The 25,906-nt window shown below is 43.8% G+C and overlaps 1 protein-coding gene across 2 annotated transcripts in view; it reads left to right on the forward strand.

Moving 5' to 3' along the window:
- Positions 1-25,906, forward strand: part of LOC105491347 (WW domain containing E3 ubiquitin protein ligase 2) — a 181,207-nt gene that overhangs the window by 33,640 nt on the left and 121,661 nt on the right. For both annotated transcript variants that reach the window (XM_071084849.1, XM_071084850.1), the window contains exons 3-4: positions 2,359-2,506; positions 2,851-2,972. In XM_071084849.1, coding sequence (XP_070940950.1) covers positions 2,359-2,506; positions 2,851-2,972 — 270 coding nt within the window. The remainder of the gene's footprint in view (positions 1-2,358; positions 2,507-2,850; positions 2,973-25,906) is intronic.

Raw genomic sequence — 25,906 nt, forward strand, 5'->3', positions numbered from 1 at the left:
AAAAATCCATCATAAGTTGAACATATCGCAAGTTGAAAATGCATCTGATGCTCCTAACCTGCCTAGCATCATAGCTTAGCCTAACCTACCTTAAATGTGCTCAGGACAGCTAGGCAAGATCATCTGGTGAAGGGGGTACACGGCAGAATATCAGTTGTTTGCCCCTGTGATCACGTGGCTGACTGGTGTTGCGGGTCACTGCCGCTGCCCAGTAGTACCGCATATGACTATTCTGCCAAAAGACCAAAATTCAAAATTTAAAGTACAGTTTTTATTGAATGCATATCGCTTTCGCACCATTGTAAAGTCAAACGTCCTAAGTCGTGCACCATTTGTAGTCCCTGTTTTTTTAAAGGCATGTAGATCCATGCTCTTACCACCAGGTGGCCTCAGTTAACCTTGGTCCCTGTGTAAATCACTGCACCTCATTTTTCTACCCTGGGCCATCCCTCAGTACCACATAGTACTGTTCCTTTGTCGCTTCTGAATCTTAGCCACAGCTGATTTTTTTATCTGTTGCCTTCTTCCCTTCCGTTCCTTTGGGGCCTGGGGAAGACATTTACTGCTATAAAAAATCTGAAGGCGAATTTGGCCTTTGCTAAGTTGTAGACACCATTGTAGGACTGTCACCTTTCAGAAGAGTCTGGGAGGGATAGATTTGCTTGTACTCAAACAGGGAAGCTCAGGCTAGGATAGACTTGCCATTAGGGGCAAGGGAGCATCAGTTGTATCTCTGATTTGGCGCAGGATGGGAGACGTCTAGATGTGTTGTACCGTAGCGACCTGGCGCTTCCATCAGGGGTAATATACACTAGGATGTCTGTCTACTTCCTCGGCGTGAGGCTTGCGTGGCTTTGTGCTCCGTGAGTCTTTGGCTTCCTGGTCTCAAATGAACATCAAAATTGTTGCTACATGAAGGCTATGAGCGGAAGAAGAAATGTAGATGGCTAATGACACATGGCAAAAATATTCAACCTCACTGGTAATCGAAGAACAGCAATAGAACAAATAAGTAAAATTCAATAATGATATGCAGCATGGTGTGGAATCAGGCCGGCTGGGTGCCCAGTGTGGCTTGTAGCTCCCTGGCTATGTAGCCTGGGGCAGTGACCTCGCCTCTCAAGTCTGTTTTCTCCTGGGTAAAATGGGGCGATGGTATATTCCCTGCCTCATGGGTTTGTTGTGAGGATTCAGTTAGATAATGTGTGCACATGGTAGAGGGTCTTTAATGAATACTCATAAAATCTTAAATATTATCTTTATTTCAATTAAAATTTATAAATTGGCCAGGTGTGGTGGCTCACACCTGTAATCCCAGCACTTTGGGAAGCTGAGGTAGGCAGATCATCTGAGGTCAGGAGTTCGAGACCAGCCTGGCCAACATGGTGAAACTCCTTCTCTACTAAAAATACAAAAAGTTAGCTAGGCATGGTGGCGGGCACTTGTAATCCCAGCTACTCAGGAGGCTGAGGCAGGAGAATTACTTGAACCTGGGAGGCAGAGGTTGCCGTGAGATGAGATCGCGGCATTACACTCCAGCCCAGGCAACAAGAGCGAAACTCTATCTCAGAAAAAAAAAAAGAAAAATTATAAATTTTGTTATGTTCCCAGGCTGGTCTTGAACTCTTGAGCTGAAGCAGTCCTCCCACCTTGGCCTCTCAAAGTGCTGGGGTGCTAGGCATAAGCCATCATGCCCGGCCTTAGCTGTAATCTTTACACTGTGCGTTTTTAACTCATGTGATTTGCAAAAAGTGAATGAGCATATCCCTTAGCCCTCTGTGATGTCTGGTGAAATGAATATACTCCTGTAGCACTGATGGGAGGCTCAATGGGTTTTACCTTTCTTGGAAAGGAATGGGCAGTTTTAAGAACTTTAAAAAGTGTTCATATCCTTTGGAGGAATATTCAAGAAAGGCATGCAGATGTGTGTGTTCATGATAATTTCCCCAGAGCGAACAATTGCAAGCATTCTATTCGACAATGAAAGAATAGTTAACATATACCTATTATGAGCTTATATTGCAGTCATTTAAGAGTGACTTATGGGGGCGAAGAATTTTTAAAGAATTGAAGCAGTAAGAGATGAAAATCTGGAAGGCAGTTTATGGTGAATTGGTAATGATGGTCACCGGCAATTATCCCAGTGGTTTCAGATTAGGGATGATTTTTTTTTTTCTTACACTTCATATTTTTTTGGTGTGTGTATTCACGTTTCTTTAAAAAGTTTTTAGAATCAAGACAAAAATTAAAGTATTGATTTATTTTTTAAAGAAATAACAAAAAAGAGTCAGAACATCTGCCACAGGGGGGCATCTGGGAGCCCTGGGACTCATCTTTGACTTTTTCTTTCTTTCCCAGTGGTGTCCGCAAAGCCCAAGGTGCATAATCGTCAACCTCGAATTAACTCCTATGTGGAGGTGGCGGTGGATGGACTCGTCAGCGAGACCAAGAAGACTGCAAAGCGCATTGGGAGCTCTGAGCTTCTCTGGAATGAGATCATCATTTTGTAAGAGAAAGCCCCTTCTTCTTGAATGCAACAAGATGGGGAAAGAGAGAGGGTGCTCCGAGGGGGTTGTAGGAGGTACAGATTCCCGGTGGCACCTCCGACTTTTTCTGCCTATGGTACCCAACGTGCCTCTCTTTAGGCGTTCCTGCACCATTGAGCTCATAGAGCGTTCATTATTAGCTAGAGGGTTACAGGGTCAGCTTTTGTGGGGGAAAGGAAATATGTGGGTGTCTGCCTGTTTTGGTTCCCCCTCCCCAAGATGTCAGCAGTTTAGTTTAAATGTTTTCTTCTAAGTTATAGGAATGATCTGCTTGGATGTAATGAATCCGGTATTTGTTTTCCAGGAATGTCACGGCCCAGAGTCATTTAGATTTAAAGGTCTGGAGCTGCCATACCTTGAGAAATGAACTGCTAGGCACCGCGTCTGTCAACCTCTCCAACGTCTTGAAGAACAATGGGGGCAAAAGTACGTATGATGAAGGGGGTGCCGACGTGATTCATTGATGGGGATGGGAGGACCTGGCACATCAACCTGGTGTTGCAGTTTCCCCCAGGACTGGGGCTGCGGTACCTCTGTTCTCCTTGGATGCTGAATTTGGAGTTTTAGGAAGGCTGAGGGCTCCTCTCTGCCTCCACTGCAGAGTTTAGCCCTCTCTGTCCAGGGCCTGTAGCAATGGGATGCAGTGGTGTGTTGCCCTTGACCCTTCCTTAGGGACTGGAAACTTTCTGTCTGCCTTTGCTGCTCTTCCCGTTGCAGGAGATGTGTGATATGTTGAATGAAACTGTCAAATGCCTCTAGCCTAAATCATTGCTTTTCTAGCCTCAGCCCTAAAACAGAACAAAGGAGCTGTGTATATACGTATATGTGTGTGTGTGCGTGCCTGTGTGCGTGTGTGCACGTGTGTGTCTGGGATAGTTTTACAAATAGTGCCCTGTGCTTACTTGGCATTCAGTAAACATTTACTGGATGTTAGAACGTGATGGACGCGCCATCTGAATTAGCCAACGTGCCTCTACGTCACAGACATATAAATCCTCATCTATTTATTGCTGTTTGTGGTCAGTGGCATGGCCCATGGCTGTGGTATTGGACCCTCCTTCATAAGGCCTCTATTCAGAGTGGTACCATATGTGGCGAATGAATGGCATGTTAAGAAAGGCTCCTTTTTCTCTTGATGTCTAGAAAGTATTTTCTGAAAGTGGATGTAGCTTAAGAGAGAAGTGGGGGCAGGGAGCATTGCGTCCTAGCGAGCGTGTTGCATTCATTTAAGAGTCTTTCTTTTCTCTCCAAGCCTTTCCTTTTAAGCAATGGGCCACTTGAAAGGTCTTTGAGCCTCCTCTGGTCTTTTCTTTTCTGCTGGGCACATGGAGATGTGCTGAACCCATTCTGGCCCGAGGAACTGTTTAAAACCAGAGATGTGCCTCCACTTTAATCCTGCAGAGAACTCCCTGATTGCTTTGTCTTCTGAGTTGGTGTTTATTTTCCCAAACCCCAGCCAGCCTTTTGTAATTTGATCATCAGGGAGAATTCTATTTATTTCAGTATTTGGAAATCTACTTGTGGATAGCCTCACATTAGGATGCAACAACCAGCATGAGGGTCCTTTTTTCTTCTTCATTTGCCCAGCCAATATGCTTTTGCTTTCAGTTAGCAAAAGTCCTCGGAGAAATTGTGAGCTACAGAAAAGCACATGGATACACAAAGAAAACAAAATTTGCCCATAATCACAGCACTTAGTAATAGTTACTGTACTGTTTTTTCTTTTCTTTCTTTTCTTTTTTTTTTTTTTGAGATGGAGTCTTACTTTGTTGCCCAGGCTGGAGTGTAGTGGCACAATCTTGGCTTATTGCAACCTCCACCTCCCAGGTTCAAGCAATCCTACTACCTCAGCCTCCCAAGTAGCTGGGATTACAGCTGTGTGCCACCATTCCCAGCTAATTTTTGTATTTTTAGTAGACATGAGGGTTCACCATGTTGGCCAGGCTGGTCTTGAACTCCTGACCTCAGGTGATCCGCCTGCCTCGTCCTCCCAAAGTGTTGGGATTACAGGCGTGAGCCACTGTGCCCAGCCTGATAGTTATTCTTAATATTTTTTTAAAAGCAATTTTATGGCTGGGTGTGGTGGCTCATGCCTGTAATCCCAGTACTTTGGGAGGCTGAGGTCGGTGGATCACCTGAGGTCAGGAGTTTGTGACCAGCCTAGCCAACATGGCAAAACCCTGTTTCTACTTAAAAAAAATACAAAAATTACCTGGGGATGGTGGTAGGCTCTGTAATCCTGGCTACTCAGGATGCTGGGACAGGAGAATCGCTTGAACCTGGGGGGTGGAGGTTCCAGTGAGCCGAGATTGCACCATTGCACTCCACCCTGGGTGACAGAGCAAGTCTCAAAAAAAAAAAAAAAAAGAGGGATTTTACTTTAATTAATTAATTTTTATTTTTATATTTTATTTATTTATTTTTTGAGACAGGTTTCTCACTTTGTCACTCAGGCTGGAGTGCGGTGGTGCGATCTCGGCTCACTGCAGCCTCTGCTCCTGGGCTCAAGTGATCCTCCCACCTCAGCCCTCACCCCCTAGTAGCTGGGACTGCAGGCACACACCACCATGGCCTGGCTGTATTTCATATTTTTAATAGAGAGTAGGTCTCATTATGTTGCCAGGATGGTCTGGAACTCCTGAGCTCAAGTGATCCGCCTGCCTTGGCCTTCCAAAGTGCTGGGATTACAGATGTGAGCCACTGCGTCTGGCCAATTAATTAATTTTTTTTTTTTTTTTTTTTTGAGACGGAGTCTCGCTCTGTCGCCCAGGCTGGAGTGCAGTGGCGTGATCTCGGCTCACTGCAAGCTCCACCTCCCGGGCTCACGCCATTCTCCTGCCTCAGCCTCCCGAGCAGCTGGGACTACAGGCGCCCGCCACCGCGCCCGGCTAATTTTTTGTATTTTTAGTAGAGACGGGGTTTCACCATGGTCTCGATCTCCTGACCTTGTGATCTGCCCACCTCGGCCTCCCAAAGTGCTGGGATTACAGGCGTGAGCCACCGCGCCCGGCCCAATTAATTAATTTTTAAATTGAGATGGGATCTCGCTATATTGCTCAGGCTGGAGTGTAGTGGCTGTTTACAGGCACGGTCACAGCTCACTGTAGCCTCACACTCCCAGCCTCAAGCCATCTTTTGCCTCAGCCTCCGGAGTAGCTGGAACCACAGGCGTGCATCACTATTCCTGACTATTGTTAACATTTTGACGTATACATTTTTGAGCTTTTTATCTTTTAAATAATTTTTTCCCCTCAGATCCTTGTTCTGATCTTCTTTTATGTTTGTAGACATACATTGATGTTTATGACATCAGTGAAACTAAATTGAGGTTATACATGAATATATTTTGCAATATGCCTTTTTCTCTTTAAAAATGTATCAATATATCTTTGTTTTTATTTATTTATTTTCTGAGATGAAGTCTTGCTCTGTTGCCCAGGCTGAAGTGCAGTGGCGCAATCTTGGCTCACCACAACCTTCGCCTCCTGGGTTCAAGCGATTCTCCTGCCACAGCCTCCCGAGTAGCTGGGACTACAAGCGCCCACCACCATGCCTGGCTAATTTTTGTATTTTTAGTAGAGACAGGGTTTCATTATGTTGGCCAGGCTGGTCTCGATATCCTGACCTTGTGATCCGCGCGCCCCGGCCTCCCAAAGTGCTGGGTTATTACAGGCGTGAGCCACCATGCCCGGCCTATATTTATTTATTTATTTATTTTTATTTTTTTTTTTAAATTTTTTTTTTTTGAGACGGAGTCTCGCTCTGTCACCCAGGCTGGAGTGCGGTGGCCGGATCTCTGCTCACTGCAAGCTCCGCCTCCCGGGTTTACGCCATTCTCCTGGCTCAGCCTCCCGAGTAGCTGGGACTACAGGCGCCCGCCACCTCGCCCGGCTAGTTTTTTGTACTTTTTTTAGTAGAGACGGGGTTTCACCGTGTTAGCCAGGATGGTCTCGATCTCCTGACCTCGTGATCCGCCCGTCTTGGCCTCCCAAAGTGCTGGGATTACAGGCTTGAGCCACCGCGCCCGGCCATTTATTTTTAGTTGTGATAAAATACACATGATGTAAAATTAATCTTGTTTATAAGTTTTAGGTGTAGTTTAGTAGTGTTAAGTACATTCACCTTGTTGTACAGCCGTCACCACAATCCATCTCCAGAACTCTTTTCACCTTGCAAAACTCAAATTCCGTGCCCATTAAACCATGACTGCCTCTCCTCCTGTCACACCAACCCCTGGCAGCTACCCCTCTACTTTCTGCTTCTGTGAATTTGACTTTTCCAGGTAGCTTATGTTAGTGGAACCATACAGTATTTGTCCTTTTATGACTGACTTATTTCAGTCAGCATAATGTCCTCAAGGCTTATTCGTGTTGTAACACGCATCAGAAGATTTTTCTTTTCTTTCCTTTCCTTTGTTTTTTTGAGACAGGGTGTTGCTCTGTCTCTCAGGCTGGAGTGCAGTGGCGCGATCTCAGCTTACTGCAACCCCTGTCTCCTGGGTTCAAGTGATTCTCCTGCCTCAGGCTCCCAGGTAGCTAGGATTATGACAGGTGTCTGTCACCATGCCCAGCTAATTTTTGTATTTTTAGTAGAAACAGGGTTTCACCATGTTGGCCAGACTGGTCTCAAACTCCTGACCTCAAGTAATCTGCCCACTTTGACCTTCCAAAGTGCTGGGATTATAGACATGAACCACCGCATCTGGCCCAAGATATCTTATTATGTATGTGCAAATATACCAAAATCTGAAATCTGAAACACTTCCAGTCCCAAGCATTTCAAATAAAGGATACTTAAGAGACCTGTACAATTTACCTTCCCATCAGCAGTGGCTGAAATTGCTGGTCTGTATTGTACCTTGGCATATATTGGATATTACTTGTAAAAAAAGAAAACCACCTTTTTTTTTTCCTATTTGATAACTATCAACATTATGATGGATTTTCTTTTTCTTTTTCTTTTTGGATGAATTATTTTTATTTTCTTATTTTTTACTCTTTTGCTCTGATCTCCTGGCCTTTCACTAAGAAGTATTTTAAAGTATATTCTAGATGTCCTGACATATTATCCTAGATTCTTCAGCATGCATCTTGTTAAAACAGGACATTTTCTTTATTTTAATTCTACTTTTTTCTATTTTTTTTTTTACTTTGAAACATTTACATAAAAAAAAGAACATTATCTTACACAATTACCATATCATTATCACATCTAGCAATAGTGACATGAATTCCTATTTATGTCCAATAACCTGTTCATAGTTTCACCATTTTTCTCAAACATGTCGTTTTTCAGTTTTACATTTGGTTTGCTTGAACCTGGGTTTGGGAATGTCCATTCATTGATTGTTCTATCTCTGAGGTCCCCTACTTCCACCCTAATTTTTTTTTTTTTTTTTTGTGAAAGCAGATTTATTAAGTAAAGGAAGGCAGGGCGTGGTGGCTCACACCTGTAATCCCAGCACTGGGAGGCAGAGGCGGATTGATCACCTGAGGCCAGGAGTTCGAGACTAGCCTGGCCAACACAGTGAGACCTTGTCTCTACTAAAAATGCAAAAATTAGCTGGGTGTGGTGGCGAGTGCCTGTAATCCCAGCTACTCAGGAGTCTGAGGCGGGGGAATCACTTGAACCTGGGAGGCGAAGGTTGCAGTGAGCTGAGATTGTGCCACTGTAGTCCAGCCTGGATGATAGAGCAAGACTCTGTCTCAAAAAAAAAAAAAAAAAAAGAAAGTAAAGGAATAAAGAATGGCTACTCCATAGGCAGAGCAGCCTCCACCCTATTTTTTAAAGCTATGATTTGTTGAAGGATACTGAATGATTAAAAAAAGTGTTTATTGCCCTATTCATGTCCTTTGCTCATTTTTATATTGAAGTGTGCATTTTTCTCTTTTGGTGTTGAAATAACTCTTTATATGTTAAGGTTATTATTCTTCGTCTTACCATTGGTAAATGTTTTTCCCATTTTTCTTTTGCATTCTAACTTAGTATGTTTTTAACTTTTTGTAGTCCAATCTGTCACCCTTTATGTTTTCAGCATTTTCTTTCATGCTTTGGAAGGCATTCCCCCTTCTGAGATGAGGTAAATGGTCACCTCTGTTTTTCCCTAGGTCTTTATGATTTTATTTTTTCACATGTAATTCTGCATCCAAATGAGTTTATTTTTGTGCCCAGTATGAGTAGGGATCTAATTTATTTTTTTCCCTAATATGTAACTGATTGGTTTAGCACTACTTATTGAATAATCCATCTATTTCCCAAATGACTTGAGTTGCTTCAGCTTATATTAAAAACATATGTGTACTTGGGCCTGCTTAGGGACTTTCCATTTAATCTATTGTTTTATTAGCCTTTCCAAATCACTCTGTCTAAGCTGTTGTAAAATTATGTTTTAATACCTGGCAGTTAAGTTTCTCTTTTTTTCCCAAAGTCTTCTTGCTTCTTTTCTTTGCATACATCACATCACTAGATGAACCTTAACAATTTCGTCAGACTCTCCCCTCTTCATACTCCCCATGCACTCCAAAAAAATTTCTTGAGATTTTACGGAGTCCTGTCATATGTAAAGTTAATGTAATGGGGAATTTTCATACTGAATCTCCCCACCTAGGAACATGGAATGTTTCTAAATTAATTCAAATAATTTTGAAGTTATCTTTAAATAGATTCCACTTTAAATTTTAAAAAGCTTTGATATTATTTTCAGTGGGATCTTTTCTTATTCTGTCTTCTAACTCAGTATTGTTGGTAGACGGCTGTTTCTGCATTTTCTTTGTAATCTGTCAGTTTACTGAGTTCTTTAGTATAGGTTTGCAGTAGTTTCTTTTGAGTTTGCTTGGTAGACTTTTTTTTTTTTTTTTTTTTGAGATGGAGTCTCACACTGTCACCCAGGCTGGAGTACAGTGGCATGATCTTGGCTCTCTGCGACCTCCACCTCCTGGGTTCAAGCGATTCTCGTGTCTCAGCCTCCCAAGTAGCTGGGATTACAGGCGCCCGACACCATACCTAATTTTTTATTTTTGGTAGAGACAGGGTTTCACCATGAAGGCCAGGCTGGTCTGGAACTCCTGACCTCAGGTGATTTGCCCACCTCGGCCTCCCAAAGTGCTGTGATTACAGGCGTGAGCCACTGCGCCTGGCCTGCTTGGTAGACTTTTATGTGAGTTGTGACACTGATAATTTTGTTAATCCTAAGAGATAATTATGTTTCTATTTTGTGTTAGTTGCTTTGCATAAAACTTTCTGTTTTAGTGGTGATAGAGAAATGCCCTTTAGTAAATCACTTCTAGGTGTAAGGTTGGGTATTAGTAGCCTTTTTCTTTATTCTTCTTTTTTTATTTTATTTTTGGCACCTTTCTGACTGGGAATCTTTTTGACTTATTAATCATTGCAGGTTAAAAAAAAAAGTCAGGAAGGATGTTGAGTTTTTTTTGAGACCGGGTCTTGCTTTGTTGCCCAGCCTGGAGTGCAGTGGCGTGATCACCATTCACTGTGGCCTCTACCTCCCAGGCTCAAGCAGTCCTCCCGTCTCAGTCTCTGGAGTAGCTGGGACTATAGGTGTGTTACTAATTTAATTTTTTTTTTTTTAAGAGATGGTATCTCACTGTGTTGCCCAGGTTGGGTGTTGACTTTTTATCAAATATCTGTTAAGCAACTGTTGGAATGATGATATGATTTTTCATCTTTAAATTATTATATTAATTTTCACGACTGGGCACAGTGGCTCCTACCTGTAATCTCAGCACTTTGAGAGGCTGAAGCAGAAGGATCACTCGAGGCCAGTAGTTCAAGACCAGACAGGACAACATAGCAAGACCCTGTCTCTACTAAAAATTAAAAAAAAAATTCGCCAGGTGTGATGGTGTACACCTGTAGTCCCACCTGCTTGGGTGACTGAGGCAGGAGGATCACTTGAGTCCAGGATTCTGAGGCTGCGGTGAGCTATGACTGTGCCACTGCACTCTAGACTGGGCAGCAGAGTGAGACCCTGTCTCTAGAAAAGATTTTTAAAAATCTATTGTATTAATTTCCTAATAGTAATTATCTTACAATTTCTAGAATATACCTAGTCGCTCAAGGTAGACTATTCCTTGAAAATTTTGTTAGAATTGTTTGTTAATATTTTATATTGGGGTTTTCCATCTGTATTCATTAGTGGTATTTGTCTGTAGCTTTGGTCTATTTTTGTCAGCTTTGGAATCAAGGCCAAGCTAATTTTATAAAGTAAATTGATGTGCTTTCCAACTTTGGGAACAGGCTCTATAACATGGGAATTATCTGTTCCATGAGTGCAGCAAAGAGCTCACCCATAAAACCAACTGGGTCTGGCATCTTGCTTTGAAATAATTCTTTGATGACTTTTTTTTTCAGTTTTCCCCCTCATAATTCCTGGTTTGTTCAGCTTTTTTGTTTCGTCTTAACTCAATTTTGTTAACTCATTTTTTTCTGAGAAAATCGGTTCATGAGATTTTCACATTTATTAGAATAAGGGTTTTAAATATCATTCTCAGTTTAAAAACGTCTCTAGTATTTCTTACTTTAAGTTTTTGCTATTTGTGTGTTTCCCCAGTTTTTTTCTTGACTAAGTTAAACATTTTTGGTTTTAATTTTTGCTTTTAAATTTATTTTACATAAAACAATTTCTTCGATTTGTCAGATATACCATATTTTGTAATATTAATTTCTGTCTTTAGCTTTATTTTTCTACTATTTTCTCTAGATCTGTTTTATTTATGTATTCATTTATAGCTTTTCACGTGGAAAGCTTACTGCATTTATCTTTGTCTTTTTTTTTTTTTTCTTTTGAGATGGAGTTTATCTCTTTTTGCCCAGGCTGCAGTGCAATGGCATGATCTTTGCTCACTCCAACCTCTGCCTCCTGGGTTCAAGTGATTCTCCTGCCTCAGCCTCCCGAATAGCGGGTAGCTGGGGTTACACACACATGTCACCATGCCCAGCTAATTTTATATTTTTAGTAGAGATGGGGTTTCACCATGTTGGCCAGGCTAGTCTCGACCTCCTGACCTCAGGTAATCCACCTGCCTCAGTCTCCCATACTGCCGGGATTATAGTCATGAGCCACCGCTCCCGGTCTATCTTTGTCCATTTTTGTTTAATAATGAAAACATGTTTGCTTTGTACTTGTCTTTGAATTTTCCCCCTGGATATTGACTTTTTTTTCTTTCAATGTAGCAGTGAAAACCCATCTCTACAAAAAATAAAAAAAATTAGCTAGGTGTGGTGGCGTGTGCCTGTGGTCCCAGCTACTTGGGAGGCTGAGTTGGGAGGATTGCTTTGAGCCCAGGAGGCTGAGGCTGCTGCGAGTTGTTATTGTGACACTCCACTCCTGCCTGGGCGACACAGCAAGACTCTTTCTTCAAAAAAAAAAAGAGAAGCCAGGTACAGTGGCTAATGTCTGTAATCCTAGCACTTTGAGACGCTGAGGTGGTAGGATCACTTGAGCTCAGGAATTTGAGACCAGTCTGGGCAACATAGTAAGACCCTGTTTCTACAAAAAAGAAATAATAAAAAAAAATTAGCCAGGTGTGGTGTTGCACACCTGTAGTCCCAGCTACTTGAGAGGCGGTGGTGGGAGGATGGCTTGAGTCCGGGAGATGGAGGCTGCAGTAAGCTGTGATCATGCTGCACTCCAGCCTGGGTGACAGAGCAAAACCCTATCACAAAGAAACAAACCAAACAAACAAACAAAAAAACAAACCCCAAACATTCTTAGTGTTACAACTTGAGTATGTACATGGTCCACAGCTGTGTAATCATCACCCACATCAAGACACAGAATATTTCTAGCATCCCCAGAAATTTCCCATTGTCCCTTCTAGTTAATTTCTCTTCCCTGAAATAACCACTCTTCTAACTTCTATCACTATTATTTAGCTATGCCTAGTATTGAATTTCATATTAGTGAGAACATGCAGTATGTTTTGTCATGCCTGGCTTTTCATTTTCTATCTTTGAGATTAAAGATATATGACCATTTTTTTGCATGTGTAAACAGTCTGTCCTTTTTTTTTTTTTTTAATAGAGATGGGCTCTCACTATATTGCCCAGGCTGATCTTAAGTGATTCTTCCACTTTGGCCTCCAAAAATGCTGGGATTATAGGCATGAGCCACCATGCCTGGCCTGTCTTTGATTTTTTTGTTTGTTTGTTTTTTTGTTTTTGAGATGGAGTTTCACTCTTTTTGCCCAGGCTGGAGTGCAATGGTTCTGTCTTGGCTCACTGCAACCTTCACCTCCCGGGTTCAAGCAATTCTCCTGCTTTAGCCTCCTGAATAGTTGGGATTACAGGCACCTGCCACCATGCCTGGCTAATTTTTGTATTTTTAGTAGAGACGGGGTTTCGCTATGTTGGCCAGGCTGGTCTCGAACTCCTGACCTCAGGTGGTCTGCCTGCCTTGGCCTCCCAAAGTGTTGGGATTACAGGCATAAGCCACTGTGCCTGGCCATGACCTGTCTTTGTATTTGGGTGTAGTATTCTGTTTTATGAATACACCATAATCTATTTCTCCATTCTCCTACTGGTAGATATTTGAGTTGTTTCCAGTTTTTGGCCATCATGAACAAAGCTGATACAAACACTCTTTGGACATGTATTTTGAAGGACACACACATGCTTTTCTGTTGTGTATGTACACATCTAGGAGCTTTGGTTCATAAGGTGGTTGTATGCTTAGCTTTAGTAGACACCATCAGTTTTCTAGTGTTGTGCCAATTTGCCATCTCGTAAATTTTACTGTGCTCTGCTCGTTTGTAATTACTGTTGTGATTTTATCTTCAAACCCAGAGTTATTTAAGTGGTTGTTTTCTATGTTTTCCAGTGGTTATATTGTTTGTGGTATTGGTTGTAGCTATTGCTGCTGTTGCTGGCACCAGCCGTAGTACATTGTGCGTGTGGCTGGGTTGGGCAGCAGGCAAATCAGATCAGAGTCTGTTGGAAAATGTGGATCGCAACAGGGCAGTGGGCTTTTTCTTAGAAAAACAAATCTTCTAGGACGACTGTGGCGTACGTAGCCCATGGACCTAACATTCCAGCCACGTTTCATAAAGCCTTCTATTCAGAGCAAGGTTATTTCTGGTAATTGCAAATCTTCCCTAAGATGGGGAGGTTTGAATCTCAGAGACGGACCACAGAGACCCTGTTTCCTGATGCGAGACCGTCTTGCCTAAAGGGAAGGCAGTTCTGAGATTGTTTCAGGAGGGAATTCTAGGATGAGACAAATGCAGAAGCTTTGAGGGTGTCCAGGCACGGTGGCTCATGCCTGTAATCCCAGCACTTTGGGAGGCCAAGGTGGGTGTATCACCTGAGGTCAGGAGTTCAAGACCAGCCTGACCAACATGGTGGAACCCTGTCTCTACTAAAAATACAAAAAATTAGCCAGACTTGGTGATGCATATCTGTGATCTCAGCTACTCGGGAGGCTGAGGCAGGAGAATCACTTGAACCCAAGAGGCAGAGGTTGCAGTGAATCGAGATTGCGCCATCGGACTCTAGCCTGGGTGACAAGAGCGAAACTCTGTCAGAAAGAGAAAGAGAGAGAGACAGAGAGAGAGAGAGATAGGAAGGAAGGATGGGAGGGAAGGAGGGAGGGAGGGGAGAGAGAAAGAAAAAAGAAAGAAGGAAAGAAAAGAAAGAAGCTTTGAGGTTGGTGGAGTGGGGAAGCTGTCGTTAACATGGGACATTTCAGCCCCAAGGTCCTGCCCCTTGCTCTTGGTATGGAACTGCTGGGCTGACAATGCTTGCAGAGTGGTGTCAAATCGTGCATACAGCTGTTTGGTCACAGTGCGTTAGGTAACTCCTCTCACTGTGGCCTAGTCTTCCCGCAGCATCTTTTCCTGGGGAAGGACCTGATGGACAGTGGTTGCCCTAACTGACATTCTCCTCTTCCACGGACAGAATTTGTTCTTTCATTTGCTCCCTTGTTTCCCCTGGGTGGACTTGGACATTGGCTGGGAAACTCAGCTGGCTGTTTTCTGCCTCCCTTTGGTAGAGGGATGCTGTAATGGAGGGTTTCACTCAACTCCCGCAGTGGCGGATGGTCAACCTGGGCTGTCTGTCTCTTTGGGGACATTGCCCTGGCCATGGCTGCAAAGAAGGCTTGCCCAAAAGTGCTGATTTGGCTCTTAAAGGTAGTTCTAGTCATGTCTGGGTAGAACCCAGTTTTTGATATTGCCAATTGAGTTTTTAATATCTTTTTTTTTTTTTTTTTGAGACGGAGTCTCGTTCTGTCCCCTGGGCTGGAGTGCGATGGCACGATCTCGGCTAACTGCAAGCTCCGTCTCCCAGGTTCACGCCATTCTCCTGCCTCAGCCTCCTGAGTAGCTGGGACTACAGGCACCTGCCACCATGCCTGGCTAATTTTTTGTATTTTTTTTGGTAGAGATGGGGTTTCATTGTGTTAGCTAGATGGTCTCGATCTCCTGACCTTGTGATCTGCCTGCCTTGCCCAAAGTGCTGGGATTACAGGCGTGAGCCACTGCGCCCGGCCTTAACATCTTTTTACTAGAGGAATTTTCTTTTTCTTTCTTCTTTTTGAGACAGAGTCTCGCTCTGTTGCCCAGACTGGAGTGCAGTGGCACAATCTCCACTCACTGCAACCTCTGCCTCCCAGGTTCAGGCAATTCTCCTGCCTCAGCCTCCTGAGCAGGTGGGATTACAGGTGCATACCACCATGCCCAGCTAGTTTTTCTATTTTTAGTAGAGATGGGGTTTCACCATGTTGGCCAGGCTGGTCTCGAACTTCTGACCTCAAGTGATCTGCCTGCCTCGGCCTCCCAAAGTGCTGGGATTATAGGTGTGAGACAGTGTGCCCGGCCGGAATTTTCAAACATAATTTTCATAATGCAGCTTCAAGACTTACCAGCATGTTTCATCTGTCCCCACCCACTGGCTGCTCTTAATTTCTCCCTATATTGTTAGCAGGTAGGGTCTAATACTCAATTTCCTCTTGTAGCTCCCAGCTCCTGCAGCTCTCCCCAGGAACACTGCAGACTTTGGCTTTCCCAGAATCTCCTCTTTTCAAGGAGGTGAATATAGCTTGAAGTAGGTTTTTTCCCTCCCCAGTTTTTTTATTTTTAAGTAATTTCAGGCTAGGTGCGGTGGCTCACACCTGTAATCCCAGCATTTTGGGAGTCTAAGGCAGGAGGATTGCTTGAGTGTGGGAGTTCAAGACCAGCTTGGGCAACACAGTGAGACCCATGCCACCCCCCATCTCTACAAAAAATAAAAAATAGCAGGATGTGGTGGCTCATACCTCCCCACACTTTGGGAGGCTGAGGTGGGAGGCCCTCTTGAGCCTAAGAGTTTGAGACCGGACTCAGTATTATAGTGAGACCCAGTCTCTACAAAAATAAAAATGAAGAAAATAGTTGGGCATGGTGGCATGCAACTGTAGTCCCAGCTACTTGGGAGGCTGAAGTGGGAGGACCGCTTGGGCCCAGGAGTTTGAGACCAGCCTCAGTATTATAGTGAGACCCCCTCTCTACAAAAATAAAAATGAAGAAAATAGCTGGCTATGGTGGCATGCAACTGTAGTCCCAGCTACTTGGGAGGCTGAGGTGGGAGGATCACTTGAGCTCAGCACTTAGAGGCTGCAGTGAGCTGTGATTGTGTCACTGCACTCTAGTCTGGATGACAGAGCCAGACCCAGTCTCAAAAACATAAAAAATTCAAATTCAGAGAAATGTTACAAGAATAGAACAAAGAACTCCTCAGTGTCCTTCACCCAACTGTTAAAATTTGCTACATTTGCTTTCACTGTGTTCTTCTGAGCCATTTTAGAGTAAATTACAAACCTCGAGTTTCTTTTATCCCTAACTACTGATGTGTCTAGTTCCTAAAGGAGAAGGATACTATAGTACAATTAACAAAACTAAGAAATTTACCATTTTTGCAGTATTGTTAATCTAATTCAGATTTCCCAGCTGTCACAGTCCAGGACCTCATGCAAGATGCAGTGTTTAGTTGTCCTGTCTCTTCAAATCCAGATCTGGATCAGTTCCTTAGGGTATTTATGTCTTTCATGACATTGGCATTGTTGAAGAGTACAGACCGCTTTTTTTTTTTTTTTTTTTGAGATGGAGTATCTTTCTGTCACCCAGGCTGGAGTGCAATGACATGATCTTGGCTCACTGCAACCTCCGCCTCCTGGGTTCAAGCGATTCTTCCACCTCAGCCTCCCGAGTAGCTGGGATTACAGGCACCGCCATCATGCCCAGCTAATTTTTGTAGAGATGGGGTTTCATCATATTGGCCAGGCTGGTCTTGAACTCTTGACCTCAGGTAACCTGCCCGCCTCGGCCTCCCAAAATGCTAAGATCACAGGCATGAGCCACTGTGCCTGCCCCCAACCCCTATGTTTTTTTAGTTTAGTTTTTTTTTTTTTTTTAAATTGAGACAGAGTCTTGCTCTGTCGCCCAGGCTGGAGTGCAGTGGTATGAACACGGCTCACTGCAGCCTCTATCTCCTGGGCTCAAGCAATCCTCCCACTTTGGCCTCTCAGTTGGGACCACAGATGTGTGCCACCCTGCCCAGCTAAATTTTAAACATTATTTGGCAGATTCCCCTCAACTTGGGGCCGTCTGCTTTTCCTCATGGTTAGATTCAGAGTGTGCATTCTTGGCAGGAACACCCAGGAGTGACTTTGTGTTCTTCTCAGTGCAGCATATCTGGAAGCACGTGACTCAGCTTGTTTTATTATTGATGCCATTAACTTTCATCACTTAGTTAGGGTGCTGTCTGCCAGGTTTTTCTACTGCAAAATTACTGTTTCCCCTTGACAATGAAAAGGTATTATAATTTACAGGGAGATACTTTGAGACTATGTAAATATCTATTCCTCATCACACCTTTACCTGCTAGTTTCTGCATCCAGTGATTTTACTCTGATGCCTATACATTTTTATTTTTGAATTCCATCCTTCCTTCTGCCTTTATTAATTGGCATAGTGCAAAGAAGGGCTTTCCCTTTTCCTGTATGCATGCGTGTAGGTATGTATTATCAGCTTCTACTTGTGGGTTCAGATTTTATTCCATGGGTTATAACTTGTTTCTGGTGTAACTTTTTTTTGTTTTGTTTTGAGATGGAGTTTCGCTCTTGTTGCCCAGGCTGGAGTGCAATGATGCGATCTTTGCTTATCGCAACCTCTGCCTCCCGGGTTCAAGCAATTCTCCTGCCTAATCTTTCCGAGTAGCTGGAATTACAGGCATGCGCCACTACACCCGGCTAATTTGTATTTTTAATAGAGTTGGGGTTTCTCCATGTTGGTCAGGCTGGTCTTGAACTCCTGACCTCAGTTAATCCACCCGCCTTGCCCTCGCAAAGTGCTGGAATTACAGGCGTGAGCCACTGCGCCCGGCCTTTTTTTGTTGTTGTTGTTGTTTTTTGTTTGTTTTAGACAGAGTCTTGCTCTGTCGCCCAGGCTGGAGTGCGGTAGTGCAATCTCAGCTTCCTGAGGTTCAAGCAATCCCCCCACCTCAGCCTCCAGAGTAGCTGGGACTACAGGTGTGCACTGGCTACTTTTTTTTTTTTTTTGGTATATTTGTAGAGACAGGGAGACAGGGTTTCACTGTGTTGCCCAAGGCTGTTCTTAAACTTCTGGGCTCTAGTGATCCTTCTGCCTTGGCCTCCCAAAGTGCTGTAAGATTACAGCTGTGAGCCACTGTGCCTGGCCTCTGGTGTTGATTTGATGCTAAAATGATCTCTGGCTTGGCCAGTGGCTGCCTCTTCAAGCTTGCTGCTGTATCTTTTCACATGTCGCCATCATATATTTTTGTCCCAACATAATCCAATATAGATAAAATTTACTATGTGATAAAGATGGCATTTAAAATCAGAAGAGAAAGGCATACAAGTGGCATTAGGATCATCAGCTAACCCAGTGGTTTTTGAAGTGTGATCCTGAGGCCAGCGGCACAGGCAACTCCAGGAAATATGTCAGATGTGTAAATTCTCAGGCCAACAAGCCCTCGAGGGGATTCAGACACACACTCGTTTGAGAACCACTAAACTAACCACTTGGGAGAAAAAAAGTCAGGTACCTTCCATACCCAAATGTGGGTCTTTTTTTTGTTTGTTTGTTTGTTTTGTTTTTTTAAGACAAGGTCTTGTTCTGTCATCCAGGCTGCAGTGCAGTGGTGTGATCGTAGCTCACTGTAGCCTCAAACTCCTGGGCTCAAGCAATCCTCTTGCCTCAGCCTCTGGAGTTGCTGGAACTACAGGCGTGTGGTCCTGTGCCTGTCTTCCGAATTAGTGTATTAAACACTATGAATTTGTACTGAAGCCACCAATCCACCGATCCCAACTTAGCTCCACAGGGCTCTTCCTAACCTTTCTCCACTCTCATGAGAACCCTGGCACTCAACACTATTTATGTATTTACAAATTCCTTCACATCTGTAATGCACAGAAGGCGATTTGAGAATTGCTGTGCCCACACTGCCGTGAAAGGTGAAGTTGATTTTGAAAAGCTCCGTACTTTACGCTGTCCATGTTCTGTGTGTGTTTCTTCTCTTTCCTTATGTGTGTCTACCAGATTCAAAAAGAGAAAGAAAAAGAAAACAACCCCCTATTTATTTAAAAATCTTTTAAGCAGAGGGTTGTTACAGCACTTTACATTCCAAGAACAGACGGGCCAGTCATGAGCAGTGGGCCTCCTCCCTCATCGCTCTGTGAGGATAGAGTGTTCTGGTGGATGGGCCGTGGGTCTTGAGCAGCTGTGCCTGACAGTGTACGCATTTATTTTAAAGTAAACACAGCACTGTTTTTCCAGTTTTTCAGCTGGAAGATAAATAAAACTACTGAACCTTGGAACTTGAGTCAGAGGGAGAAGAGAAGAAATTTTTAAAAAGTTGCTCTTGAGTTAAAAACAACTTTAAATTTATTTTTATTATTAGCTTTTTTTTAAAAAAAAAAATTTATTTATTTTTAGTTTTTTGAGATAGAGTCTCACTCTGTCACCCAGGCTGGAGTGCAGTGGCACGATCTTGGCTCACTGCAACCTCCGCCTCCTGGGTTCAAGCAATTCTCCTGCCTCAGCCCCCTGAGTAGCTGAGATTATAGGCATGAGCCACCATGCCTGGCTAATTTTTGTATTTTTAGTAGAGACAGGGTTTCACCATGTTGGCCAGGCTGGTCTCAAACTTCTGACCTCAGGTGATCCGCCCGTCTTGGCCTCCCAAAGTGCTGGGATTACAGGCGTGAGCCACTGCACCTGGCCTAATTTTTATTGTTAGTTTTTTAGAGACAAGAACCTACTCTGTCACTCAGGCTAGGGTACAGTGGCTCGATCTTAGTTCACTGTAACCTTGAACTCCTGACCCTAGGCCATAGATCATGCAGTGAGCTATAATCATGGCACTGTACTCTAGCCTGGATGACAGAGTGAGACCCCGTCTCTTTTTTTTAAAAAAAGGGGGAAGGGCGGGGGCTGGGTGCGGTGGCTCATACCTGTAATCCCAGCACTTTGGGAGGCCGAGGTGGGCGAATCACAAGGTCAGGAGTTTGTGACCAGCCTGGCCAATATGGTGAAATCCCCATCTCTACTAAAAATTCAAAAATTAGCCAGGTGTGGTGGCAGGTGCCTGTAGTCCCAGCTACTTGGGAGGCTGAGGCAGGAGAATTGCTTGAACCTGAGAGGCAGAGGTTGCAGTGAGCCAAGATTGCCCCATTGCACTGTAGCCTGGGTGACAGAGCAAGACTCTGTCTGGGGGGGGGAAAAAAAAAAGGCAGTGGAATCATACATACTGTATATTATGGCCTCAACACATGGTCCCACTTTCCTTTCTCTGCTTTCTTTTCTTTCTGAGTAGCTGAGACTACAGGCGTGCACCATCATACCAGGTTAATTTTTAAATTTCTTGTAGAGTCAGGGTCTTACTATGTTGCCCAGGCTGGCAATTTTAAACTTAAATTGGATAAATTACTCACCATTCTTCAGCTGAGGAGGCAGCAAGGGACAAAGGTAAAAGGCAGCTACAGACCCTGGTGCCTCGAACAGGCTTCATGGTAGAAACTGCTAACCCAGTCCTGCATACCCAGCTAGTTTTTTCAACCTGGTAAACCACTATTTCAATCTCATGGAATGATTACAATAATACTAGATTCTGAGAGTTTTTCTCTTGCTCCCGAAATTGAACATTATTAATATTTTGTATGACTGTAAAAGCTATGTAAAATTTCATATCACGTATATTTTACCACAATTTAAAATAATTACTCAGCCCAGTGCAGTGGCTCACACCTGTAATCTCAGCGCTTTAGAGACTGAGGTGAGAGGATGACTTGAAGCCAGGAGTACACGACCACCCTGGGCAACATAACGAGACCCACCGCTCTATTAAAAATAAATAAATTAATAAATTAAAAAAAATATATAAAATATATAAATATATACATTTAGTGTATATATATACACACACTAAGTCATTCTTGAGCAAGCCAATAAAATAAAAAGTAAAAGCAATACATGCTCATAAAATTAAAAACATTATTAGTATGAGTATTTTTCTGATTATTATTTCATGCATATTACTAAAAAGACAATATTCTGAGTGCTTAGTATGTATCAGTCATTTTTCTGAATTCTCTCATATGTATATACATATACACACATATACATATACACACATATACATATACACACGTATACATATACACACGTATACATATACACACGTACATACACACATGTGCATACACATACACACATACACACATATATACACACATACACATATATGTATAAACTCATTTATTCTTCCTCCATACATTCAAGGTAGATTGTGGTGCCATCCCCTTTGATGAAGAAATGGAGGCAGAGAGATGCTATGTAACTTGTCCAAAGTTGTCCTATAAGGAGTTCGCAGAGTTAGGATTTAACCCAGGTCTTTTGTTCCTAGAGCCTCTGCCCGTAACCTCTATACATTCTGCCTTCCAAGGAAGAAGGTTAAAATCACTTGGAATTCTGTTATTCAGACCTAATCCAGTTAATACTTTGTAATATGGCCACTGTTTTGGGGGGCATATACTCATATTTGTATGTATGCCTTTTTTTTTCCCCAAATGGGAACTCATTATACATATTTCTTTGTAACTTGATTTTTTCACCCAGTTTTTTCCACATCAGTGAAACTAGGTCAGTTTTAATGGCTACAGTAATGGGTGTAATTTGTTTTGTTTTGTTTTTTGAGACAGAGTCTCATTCTGTCATCCAGGCTGGAGTGCAGTGGTGCGATCTTGGCTCACTGCAACCTCGACCTCCTGGGCTCAAGCAATTCTCCCATCTCAGTCTCCCGAATAGCTGGGATTACAGACATGCACCACCACGCTCAGCTAATTTTTGTATTTTTAGTAGAGACGGGATTTTGCCACGTTGGCCAGGCTGGTCTCAAACTCCTGACCTCAGGTGATCCACCTGCCTTGGCCTCCCAAAGTGCTGGGATTACAGGTGTGAGCTACTGTGCCCAGCTAGGTGCTTTGTTTTTGTTTTGTGTAGATGCACCCACAGTTTAACCAATCTTTCATTCTCGGCCCTTTCTATTTTTTTTATAATTACTAGCAGCACTTTTTGTTCAACCTTTTTTTTTTTTTTTTTTTTTTCTTTTAAGAGATGGAGTCTTGCTCCGTCACCCAGGGGCGTGATCACAGCTCATTGCAGCCTCGACCTCTCGACCTCCAGGCTCAAGTGATCCTCCCACCTCAGCCTCCCGAATAGCTGAGATTACAGGATTGTGCCACCATGCTTGGCTAATTTTTGCATTTTCCTTCCGCCTCAGCCTCCCAAAGTGTTGGGATTACAGGTGTGAGCCATTGCACCCAGCCTAAATTCTTGTAAAGATACCTTTATGCTCCTTTTTTTTTTTTTTCCTATGGTAAATTCCTAGGCATGCAGTCACTGGGTCAGAAGGTGGGTGTGTTTTAAGTTTTTGATGCCTGCTGCCTGTGTCCATGGCAGAGTCTGGACCAATTTACACAGTGTAAGGGTGCCACATACCTGTTTCCCTGTACCTCCGACAGCACTGGGTGTTGTCAGTCTTTTTAACTTACCTTAGTCTGTTAGGCAAAGTGATTTCTCTTTGTTATTTTACTTTATTTTGTTTTATATTTTATATTTTATTTATTTTATTTTTTTGAGATGGAGTCTTGCTCTGTTGCCCAGGCTGGAGTGCAGTGGTATGATCGCGGCTCACTGCAACCTCTGCCTCCCGGGTTCAAGTGATTCTCCTGCCTCAGCCTCCCAAGCAGCTGGGATTACAGGTGCACACCACCAGGCGAAGCTAATTTTTTTTATTTTTAGTAGAGACGGGATTTCACCACGTTGACCAGGCTGGTCTCGAACACCTGACTTCAAGTGATCTGCCTGCCTCCGCTTCCCAAAGTTCTGGGATTACAGGTGTGAGCCATGGTGCCTGGCCTCCTTTTCTTCTTGAGGAACCTCCAGTGAGGTGTTTTGCTGCTCTGCTGCATTTGCTTGTCCCGAGGTCGCCAGTGACCTCTGTGTTGCTAAACCCAGTGGTCACTTCTCAAGCTGTAATCACTGGCCTTACAGATTGGATACAATGAATTGATCCTTCCTGCTTGACATATGTTCTGCCTTGGTGTTCAGGGCACCACACTCTGTAGGTTTTCTGTCCACCTCTCTGGTCACTCTTATTCAGTCTCCCTTGCTGGTTTTCCTCTTCCCCAGTCTGTAAACATGGGGGTGCTCCATGGTGGCTTTGTCCTGTGTTCACTTGTTAATTTACCCCCCTTTCATTCAGGAGCACATCCAGCCTCCTTGCTTTAAATTTGGCCTATACGCCCCAAACTCACAGCTAGGGCTTCTCCCCTGGCAACCAAAGACAGTATTTACGGCTAATTAACATCCTCAAGTGAACTGTTGAAATCTGAGTCACCTGCTTCCCACAGCTTTCCGCATCTTGAAGCAGTGACAATTCTGTGTCACTCAGGCTAAAATCCTCTGTGCCTTCCTTGACTTCGTTTTCTGTCCCATCAGCACCTCCTGTCTGCATTGCCTTTAGGATGTATTCTGGGATCCAACCATCTGTCACTATGACTGCTGCTGTCACCATTGTCCAAGTCACTTCTTGACTGTTATTGCAAAGGCTTCTTAATGGGTCTCGCTGTGTCTGCTGTTGTCTTCCTATGGAACAGTTCTGAATGCAGCAGCCAGAATAATTCAAACCAGAAGTCAAATCGTATCGCTACTCCGTAAAAACCAAAGTCCTTCCCTATGGGCCCACCTGCCCTCTGTGATGCCTTTTTGTGTGTCTGTTACCTCTCTGTTACCTCATCTCAAACATGCTCCTCCGCTTTCCAGACCCCTCAGGCCACAGGTCTCCCTGCTGTTTCTCCAGCCCAGTGCTGCTCTCCTGCCGCTGACCCTTGGCACTGGCCTTAAATCTCTCCTGAAACTCACCCCTTCCAGTCCACTGAAATAATCACCTCAGTGAGGCCTTCTTTGATAATACTGCTTTCATTTTAATTTAATTTTATAGAGATGCGATCTCACTATATTGACTAGGCTGGTCTCGAACTCCTGGCCCCAAACAATCTTCCTGCCTTGGCCTCCCAAATGCTGGGATTACGGGTGTGAGCCACTGTACCTGGTCATGCCTTTTAAAAAAAGGCATGTAATTCAGTGATTTTAACATGATTTAAAAAAAATCATTAATTCAGTGATTTTAAAAAAAATTACTGAGTCATCCAATCATTGCCATGAATTTTTCCATTGCCCCAGTGAGATCCTTTGTGTCCATTTATAGTGAATTCCCCTTTCCACCTCCAGCCCTTGGCAACCACGAATCTACTTTGTGTCTCTATAGATATACCTTTCCTGGACATTTTATAGAAATAGAATCATACAGCTGGGCACAGTGGCTCATGCCTGTGATCTCAGTGCATTAAGAGACTGAGGTGGGGACAGGGGATGGATGGGGTTTGAGACTAGCCTGGGCAACATAGCGAGACCCTGTACAAAAAATAGGAAAATTAGCCAGGTGTGGTTATCCGCACCTGTAGTCCCAGCTACTCAGGAGGGTGAGGCGGGAGGATCATCTGAGCCTAGGTAGTTGAGGATGCAGTGAGGTGTGATCATGCCACTGTACTCCAGTCTCGGTGACAGAGTGGGACCCCTGTCTATTTTTTATTATTATTTTTTTGAGACGGAGTCTCACTCTGTCGTCCAGGCTGGAGTGCAGTGTTGCATCTCAGCTCACTGCAACCTCCGCCTCCTGGGTTCAAGCGATTCTCCTGCCTCAGCGTCCCGAGTAGCTGGGATTACAGGCACGTGCCACTGTGGTTGGCTAATTTTTGTATTTTTAGTAGAGATGGGATTTCACCATGTTGGCCAGGCTGGTCTTGAAATCCTGACCTTAAGTGATCCACCCACCTCAGCCTCCCAAACTGTTGGGATTATAGGCGTGAGCCACCACTCTTGGCCCCCTGTCTCTTAAAAAAAAAAAAAAAAAAAAAAAGATCACACGTATCGTATATTATGGCCTTGACAAAACTGTCTTAATTGTGACTACTCCTCCCCAACATTCCCTCTTTCCCTTCTCTGCTTTATTTTCTTGTAAGCAGTTATCCCCATATACTACTGTTTATTTTGTTTATTTTTCGTATTCACTGTCTTCCACAAATAGAATGTAAGGTCTATGGGGGCAGGCGTTTTGTGAATTTTGTTCACTTTTGTGTACCTACAACACAAAACCATGAATACATGCATACATATGCACACACACACACGCACACACGACGTTGAAAGAATGACTTTCTCCTCTGATTACTGAGGATGCATGTCTTTTCCTGTGACTTAGATCTTTGTGGCCAGCGTCTGGCTCACCTCGGAGGCCGACAGCAGGACCAGTGTGGTGCGTGCCGCCCACTCGGGGGAGGCTGTGGGCTGAGCCCGGCTCCAGCCTCCGAATGCAAGCCGTTGTTTCCTTTTGCCCTGATCGAGTTGCAGTTACATCAGCCACTACTGTTTTTTTGATTGGCACCAGATGCCACGCTTTGGGATTTCAGGCTGTCTCTAGCAGTCTCTGAAAAGCCCTCTGTGTGTCGCTTTCCATCATCTGCACCTCAGGCAGATACGCCCAGGCCAGAACCTCAAGGAATTCCTGAAGATGCCAAAAGCAACCCGCTCCCTCAGCCCCACACCCTCAGCTTCTCAAAGTTACAGCCGGGGCCCGTTTCCTGGCTTTGGTATCAGCTGAGAGCTGTTAGAAAGAAAAGGTCCTTTTAGCCACAAGTCTCGAAAAGTAAACACGGAGGCCCTGCAACGAATGTTCCAACAAACCTGCGCCGTGTGTCACTGAGTGCTGGCTGAGAGGCTGCCTTGTGGAGC

Source organism: Macaca nemestrina, chromosome 18 (genome assembly GCF_043159975.1).
Source record: "Macaca nemestrina isolate mMacNem1 chromosome 18, mMacNem.hap1, whole genome shotgun sequence".
NCBI classification, from domain to species: domain Eukaryota; kingdom Metazoa; phylum Chordata; class Mammalia; order Primates; family Cercopithecidae; genus Macaca; species Macaca nemestrina.